The sequence below is a fragment of the Mus pahari genome, chromosome 2 (genome assembly GCF_900095145.1).
Source record: "Mus pahari chromosome 2, PAHARI_EIJ_v1.1, whole genome shotgun sequence".
NCBI lineage: Eukaryota > Metazoa > Chordata > Mammalia > Rodentia > Muridae > Mus > Mus pahari.
The window spans coordinates 54,897,781-54,906,352 of record NC_034591.1 but is presented as its reverse complement, the minus strand read 5'-3'; the positions used below and the strand labels follow the sequence as shown (position 1 = coordinate 54,906,352).

The 8,572-nt window shown below is 40.6% G+C and overlaps 1 protein-coding gene across 1 annotated transcript in view; it reads left to right on the top strand.

The window, feature by feature from the left end:
- The first annotated feature begins 2,799 nt into the window (after positions 1–2,799).
- Positions 2,800–8,572, top strand: part of Mtpn (myotrophin) — a 28,356-nt gene continuing 22,583 nt past the window's right edge. The window contains exon 1 of the mRNA XM_021190279.2: positions 2,800–3,098. Within this exon, the coding sequence (XP_021045938.1) occupies positions 3,027–3,098 (72 nt within the window). The 5' untranslated portion in view covers positions 2,800–3,026. The remainder of the gene's footprint in view (positions 3,099–8,572) is intronic.

Sequence of the window (8,572 nt, the reverse complement as noted above, 5' to 3'; positions counted from 1 at the left end):
TCTTGTTTCGTTCAGCCTATTAGGCAAGCAATACATGGACTATTTTGCATTACTGAGATGTTTCTCGGAAGTACTATTTTAACCTACAAGGAGCTCCTGTCCACAAGGCTACATTCTAACCAGACTTTGTTGTTCTCTCCCTCTCTCTCCCCACCCTTTTTGCCTGTCTTTAATAACTGAAAGTGAAAACCACTTGTTTGTTCGAGTTGTTCATATCTCTACATTTTTTGATTCCCTATAATTGATTTCATTTTCCAAACATTTTATTTTTAACTCTGTGTGTGTGTGTGTGTGTGTGTGTGTATGTGCACGCGCACATGAGTGCCAGTTCCAGTGCCAGTGGAGAACAGAAGAGGGTACTGAATCCCTATAGCTTGAGATACAAGCAGTTAGTTCTAGGCCACCCAACATGGATGCTGGGAACCGAACTCCTTGCTCTAAGAACAACACTCGTCTTAACTGCTGAGGTGTCGCTTAGCTCACTTGCATGGTTATTTGCAAACTGGACAGTTATTTTCTAAGCTGATCTTTTCCTGCACTGTTTTGTGTAATTTATTTATCACTATTTACCAACACGGAGAAGCGGGTTCCGTTTCCAGCCTCTCCCACTTCAGCCACAAGCATATGGATTGCATTATCTGCCTCCAGGCTTCCCCATGTCCTGAGAGTCTTTTCCTAATCTTCTGCTCCTATGGACGTGAAGCACCATCCTCACAGCTTCTATCATTTCCTTTTCTATGTACTGCCTGGTCCCTAAGTCCAAGCTCACTGGTTTTATTCACTCCTTCCCCAAACTGGAAATTGTTTCTTAATTAATCAAGGTTGGCTCAGTGCTGTTCCAGGAATAAACATCCGACTCTCAGTGGTTAAAATAACAAATTGTCTCACGCATGCTACATAGTCATCAAAGGATGAGGCCAGCTCTGAGCATATGCTCTTTCAGGATCCCTGGCTGCCTATGTCATCCTTGTCTTGAATGCTGCCCATTGCTACAGCAGGAGGAAAAACTGGGTTCTAAAGAGTCTTGAACTAGACAGCCGAGTGATGAGTCATGTCACAGTAATAGGCCAAAATTAGTTACACGAAATCTCTCAACTACAAAGAATTCAGGAAGAGCAATTCTCTCTCTTGCATACAGACAGACAAAAATAATCATTTATTGAATACCCACAAAGACCTTTCAAAATAGGTAAATAAAAAAGATGAAAATCTTTGGGCTAAACACTGAAAATTGAAAAAAAAATATGCTATAGGATTGAAATAAGTCGTTTTAGAAACCTCACTTAAAGGTAAAATTTTCATGTAGATCTCAAAGATTAAAAAGAGACAACAAGATTTAAAAGAGAATCCTAAACAAGAAATAAGGTAAATAGAGGCCATAGGTTGGCTTTTTCTGAAAACGACAGAAGGTGAGATATGTGGAACCTCAGGAAGCAGTGGTTAAGGGAGTGTTGTGGGTTAGGATTGTCGAGGGGAGATCAGAGAGGTCCCTGATCTGATGGACAAACAGAACACACAGTAGGAAGCCACTGAACACTTAGAACAAGGAGTGGGGGCTGGTGAGATGGCTCAGTGGGTAAGAGCACCCGACTGCTCTTCCGAAGGTCCGGAGTTCAAATCCCAGCAACCACATGATGGCTCATAACCATCCGTAACAAGATCTGACGCCCTCTTCTGGAGTGTCTGAAGACAGCTACAGTGTACTTACATATAATAAATAAATAAATCTTTAAAAAAAATAAATAAACATACTGACACTGTTGTCTCAACTATGTGTTGAAGATTTCCTTCTGAGAAAAAAAAAAAAAAGCTTTATTCTTTCCTTTTTATTTCCTTCTGGTGATGGTTGAGGAAAGGGAGGAGAAAGGCCAAGAGTGATAGTGGGAGAGAGAGGAGAAAAGAGCGAGGAGAGAGCCCTACCCAGCCATTGATGTCTGAGAATAGGAATTGAGTTTTATGCCTAAAGGCAAAACAAACCAGTAAGTCCTACACGTGAGCACTCACAGGAAGCGCTAAGTGGGCTCAGAGGGCTCAATACAGGACCCAAGCACTGCTGCAGAGATGGCTCAGAGGTTAAGAGCACTGGCTGCTCTTGCAGAGGATCCCAGCTTGGTTCCCAGCATGGCCCACATGAAGGCTTACCGCTGTCTGTAACACTAGCTCTCTGAGATTCTATGCTTCCTCTTGCCTCTTCGGGCACCTGCACACATTGGTTCACATAAATGTATATATTCTGTCAAACTGTCATACACGTAAATAAAAAGTTGTTTTTTGGTTTTTAAGAAGAGAGGTCACATAAAGTTGTGAAGGAAAAGTAATGGTGTGGATGTTGATCAAAACATACTATATGCATAGATGAAATTCTCAATAAAAATGTTTTGAGAGAGGGTTGGTTTTTCGTTTTTCCTTTTTTATTAGTTTAAAGTGGGATAGGAAGACGGGATAATCTAAACACATTATTATTATTATTATTATTATTATTATTATTATTATTATTATTATAAATTATTAGAATTATTAGAAAGTGAGCCCTGGAAACTAACTTTCCCCTCTGTAGTGGAGCGGGAGTGTCCAACTCTCATCCAACACCGCCCCAGGTTTAGCCCCTGATTTTCCTAACCTCCAGGATTATTTTACTCAGCCTCACGGCCCCGCCCAGTGGACCACGCCTCTACTCTGCCTTGGCCGGCCAGGATGGTGCGCCTGCGCACAAGTGGCCCTCCCGAAGTAAGCAGTCGGGGCGGGGTCCCGAGCAGAGCTTTCTGGTGAGAGGAAGAGGAAGAGGAAGTGGGAGGCGGGCCCTAGCGGGGCGTGAACCGGAAGTGTAAGCGTCCTGCTTCTCCCCAGCTAGGCGGAACCTGCACTGCTGGGCCCAACGGCTGCAGAAGAACTTTCTCCCGCCCGAACCGTAGCCGCGGCCCGCAGTCTCGCCCGCTCGGCGGCCTGAGGCGCGTCGTTCTCTCGTGTCCCCTCGTCGGGCCTAATCGCCGCTTCTGCCCGGCCGGCCGGCCCGCCCCGCTGCAGTCATGTGCGACAAGGAGTTCATGTGGGCCCTGAAAAACGGAGACTTGGANGAGGTGAAGGACTATGTGGCTAAGGTGAGCGGGGCTGCGCTGTGCTGATGCTGCGGCGGTGGGGTGGGTGGTCGTGAAGTCCAGGGGCTGGGGCAGCATGGATGCCGGGGATGCCGCACGGCCTGGATCTGGTGGCCCCTCGGTGCCAGGTAACCGCTGTGTTGTTGCTAAGGCGGCTGTGGCCCGCCCGAGCCCCGCGGGTAACGGGCGCCTGCGTTGTCTCCCACGATCGGCACGGGCCGGCCCTCTATTACCCCAGCTACTGCAATCTTTGAATGAGGCATTTCTCCATCTTGGCCTCGGAGCACCGGGTTCCCGAGAAGGAAACCCGAGCGGTTCGAATCAGGAACGATTTCCTGAACGTGCGGCCTGGCCTGGTGGAGACGGGGAGGATTCAGAGGCTCCGGCACCCGGGAAATCAGCTGCCCCAAAAGAGCCATAGGTAAATTTCTGAAACTTGGTGTCACTTCACTGTGAAAGTCTTTAACTTGGGTGTGGCCTTTTTCCTCTCCTCCACCACACAATATGTGTATGTGTGAGTATCGTTTTGCTTCGAGTGGTAAGGTTGCCATTTGGCATCTGGGGTGTTGGGAAATCTGAGTAGTTTTCAAAAAGCCTTTTAACTTTGGGTACTCCATGATTTCATCTGAAGTCCGTGTGTGTGTGTGTGTACTGCAGTCTAATCACGCTATGTTTGAATATATATATGTATATGTGTATATATATATATATATATATATATATATATATATATATATGGTTAAGAAACCCAAATTCAAAACCATACTTGGAGGGACTTGGAAAGTTCTGGCCTGGTCTGCCTTTGGGTCCTAAATTGTGCCTTTTGTAATTATAAGGAGAACTTGTATAGTTTTGTTGTGTTTTTTTTTTTTAATTATTTTCCGAAAGTAGAATATTGTGACAACTGTGAACATCTTGGTCCTCTTCCAAAAGTGTGGGCCTGCGGTCAAGATTTTAATTCTTAAAAAATGTGAGCGGTGGTACCCTGCCTCACAGGACTGTGTTAGAAAACAGATAGAAGCAGGTTGGTTGGTTGGTTGGTTTTTAACTACAGGATTGTACAAAGCTGATAGTTTTTTTCTCCACTTGATGCCTTATAATTTAGACTTTTCACATGTATTTGATCTGCTTAGTTGATTGCAATGGATGTTTAAGGTAGGCTACCTTCTGACTACCTTAGCTAGTAGCATATAGAAACCTGAACTACCGCCTCTTCAACATAGAGTTATAGAAAAATACATCAACCAGTAGTGGAACACCACACGATTGTCTCAAAGTGAGTGGCTCTTGTTTTTCTAGCCCCTGCTCAAACATAGGAGATTTAAAATACAAAACATTAATAAAGATGCATGAAATTGTTTCTGTCATCACTGTTAGCTTACAACTTCATGACTGAACCATTCATCCAAACTGGAATTGGGTGATTGTCCTGCATATCTGAGGTTTATCAAGACTACCTTGCTTCACTCTCCAATCTCACCATGACTTGAAGTTTAGTTGTTGCAGATTCCTAGCCCCACTGTATTTTCTTGATTTGGTTTGCCCATCCCCATCCTGGTCATCTTCAATAGTTAGTGTTTATTTTAAGCATATTTTTTTCTCAGTGAACTTCCTTCTCTAACTTGATAATAGATGCTATATCTTTTGACTCTATAACACTTCCAACTCTATCTTTTGGTCTGTTGGGACATTGTGTTGTGTTGAGCGATTCTTTTTCTTCCCTGTCTGAAAACTGTACTCCAGACCCTCACTTGTATTTCTTTAAGCAGATTTGTCCATGTGTGCTTACATCCTATTTGACCAAGTCAGCTTCACCAGTTAACCTCCAAGCTCATGGATTCATGTTTGTCCTCTTAGTCTAAATATCACCTCTTCCAAAAACAAAACAAAACAAACAAACAAAAACAAAACTAAACTAAAACCCAAAACAAACAAGCAAACAAAAATACCAATTTCACCTTGAAAGGAAGTGAAGCTTCTTATCCTATTTCACATTGTGATTTTGCTGAGTGTCTGTTCTTCATTAGGCCGTGAGCCTCTGGATAGTAAATGCTATGTTCTTTCAAATCTTAATATCTCCAGGATAACCCTATAACACATTAAAAGCATACGTTCTTAGTAAGAACTTCTTTTCTTACTATGACTTTTAGCTATGATGTTAATAAACTAAACTAGTTATATAAAAGTAATTATCATTCATTGGCTGTTAAGTTTTGGTGGAGTTAAATAGTTGGACAAGGTTGCCAACTAGCCCAGCTTGGATTTAAACCAAAGATTGTTTGGATCTAAAGCATATATTTAAAAACAAAAAAGATGATCAGTCTGCTTTGAAGTAGTTACGTTTTGTTTTGTTTTGTTTTTCTGTTTTCTTGGCTTATGAAGGCTTAGAGTCAACCCATTAAGAAAATAAGAGGCCTGCTGAAAGAACTTAGTCCTAACTATGAATGAAGACAGCTTAGACATAATTAGCATAAAGACAAATAAATCTGGTAAACCTAAATTCTCACCACACTGTCTGGTTCAGTATGTGTCTGTAAGGGTAATTATTTGGTAGCCTGTGGAAATTGTTTTAAATCATAGTCTTGTTATTCATGTTTGTAATTGTGATCCTGAACAACAACCCAGAAAAAGGTAATATTATGTCTGTCTGTTGGCTTTCAGAGAAAAACATGGGTAAATTACTGAGATTTCTATTCATAATTGCTTTAAAAAAGAATATGTTTTAACATTTTATTTATTTGGCCATTGTTATATAATATACAGGAGTTGTTTCATTCTTATCAAGTCAACCCATGAGTGTAATTTTAAACATTTTATAGGTAAGGATTTTACCCAAGGTCTTGAAGCTCTCAAATATGGTAGGACTGAAATTTGAACTTACTTTCACAGGCTTTCCGAAGTCCTTGCTGTTAACCACTTAACATACTCTTGGCCTTCATTGCTAAACACTATCAGATAACAAAGGGGATATATTGCTACTGTGTATATAAAAATGAAAGATTGAGACAAGATGATAATGGTCCCTTGACTATTTAGAGATAAGACTACCACAGCCTTTGAGGATCCAAGGTTCCTTCTGGGGACTGCTTGTGCATTGTGCTGGTGGGTAGCCCTTAAACTCTCCAGCCGCTCTCTTACGTGTACTCTCTTGTTTACGTGTACTTCTGTTTCACTGGCTGTGAAACACTATACATTAGGCCGCTAACTTCCCTTTCTCTGTGGTTTCTCTCCAACCCCATTCTAATTACATCTGCCTTGACACGTTAATAGACTTGGAAAGCAACAGTTGTGCACCATGTGAAAGGATAGGATCTATCGAATCCAAGAAAGTATCAAGTTTAATCTTTAGAAATTGCAAGCTTATTGGGATCTTTTTTCACTTTTTCTTTAAAAAAAAAAAATGGTCTAGATTCAGTCATCTTGCATTTATTGTTTTATGTCATTTTGTTTACTTTTTTTTAAAAATATTTTTAAACTAGCAGAATGTTTTGCTGATAAAACTTAATCACTTTGTTGTTCTTTTTACAGCCTGCCAGGAGCGCTGTAAGAAAGCTTATATCAGCCTATGGAAAATGGAGATGTTATCAGTAAACTCACAAAATTTAGTACAGTATAAATGCTTATCTTTCTATTATAGGTTGTCTTTTTTTTTTTCTGTGAAAATAATAACAAAGGATCTTTGAACAAAAATATACAGAAGACAAAAATCACTTTATAATCTCCTACTATCCTAATAATTTTAAGAAGTAAAATTAGGGGCTTAGGGAGGTGGCCTAGTGGGCAAAACACTTCTTGCCCAAGCTTGCATATTGGAGCTCATATCCCCAACACCCAGGATTCAGAGACAGGGTCTCTGGGGAAAGCTGGCCGGCTAGGTTAGCTGAATCAGCAAGTTCTGGGTTTAAATAAGAGACTCTGCTTCAGTGAGTAGGATGGAGAATGATCAGGGATGACACCCGTTATCAACTTCTGACCATCACACACTCGTGCACATACATGCAGTAGCACCTGTGTGCATACATGTTCGGCCACAGGTATATGTGCACACTGTACAACATGCACACACGAGCAGGTGGCAAAGTCAGATTAATTCAGACACAGATTCAAAAACGCAGCAATTGGATCTAAAAGGTGAAGACCCCTCCTAGTCTCTCTAACCAAAGCTAGCCAGCCATTCTGAAGAAGTTTGTCTAGTTTGTATCAGAAAAAAATTGGAAATTTATTTACTCATTCATTTCCCCCATTTAAAAGTTCTTTAAACTCTTTGCACTTGCTCTCTTAACTTATCTTAAAAGATGCTTTATACTGAAATTATTTACTCTGAAATGGTGTATGGTATTCCATTCTACTGCTATGATATAAATAATAAATTATTTATGATAAGCCTTTTATTTTCAGTTTAGTTTTGCAATTAAATAATACTATAGTGATCATGTTTGTATTTTTAACAACTTTTGAGAGTAGATCCATATTTTGAGCCTAAAGAGTTTCATGGATTTAGATGCACATGGACAGCACATCATAAGCAGTCCTAAGGATCACTAAACATTTTTGGTTTTGCTATTGGACGGGTAGAAAATTGGTATTTAATTCATCTTTCAATAAGCACTGACCATTTTAGAATATTATTAGCCATTTGTAGTCTTTTCCTGCTTGATTTTCTATTTCTCCCTGTTCTGCACTCTCCTCTTTGGGTTTGGGTTTTGTTCGTTAGTTCAGTCTATCCTAGAACTTGCTTTGTAGCCTAGGCTGGCCTCGAACTTAAGTTCCCCCTGCCTTAGTATTTCTGGCCCTGTAGTTAAGGTGTATCCCTCACAACATCCTATTCCTCTTTCTTTCTTTCTTTCTTTTTTTTTTTTTTTTTTCTTTTTTTTTTTTGGTTTTTTTCAAGACAGGGATTCTCTGTATAGCCCTGGCTGTCCTGGAACTCACTTTGTAGACCAGGCTGGCCTCGAACTCAGAAATCTGCCTGCCTCTGCCTCTGGAGTGCTGGGATTAAAGGCATGTGCCACCATCCCCGGCCTCTATTCCCATTTCTTTTCTTTTTTTTTTTTTTAAAGCTTTATTTATTTATTATATGTAATTACTCTGTAGCTGTCTTCAGACACTCCAGAAGAGGGCGTCAGATCTTGTTACAGATGGTTAAGGATGGTTATGGGCCACCATATGGTTGCTGGGATTTGAACTCAGGACCTTTGGAAGAGCAGTCGGGTGCTCTTACCCACTGAGCCATCTCACCAGCCCTCTATTCCCATTTCTTATTTTTACCTTTTGTTGACTTTTAAAAAAATGTATAGTTGGCCCATTTACAGATTTGTGTGTTTCCTATAAAATAAGGAAGGGTTTTTTTGTTTTTGTTTTTTTGTCATATAAATATTGTTCCTGGTGTATCTTGATTTTAGCTACTTATTCTATAAAAGTCTCATGACTTGGTTCCTTTCTGTTACTTATTTGGAGTCATTAAAGAGTATAGTTTG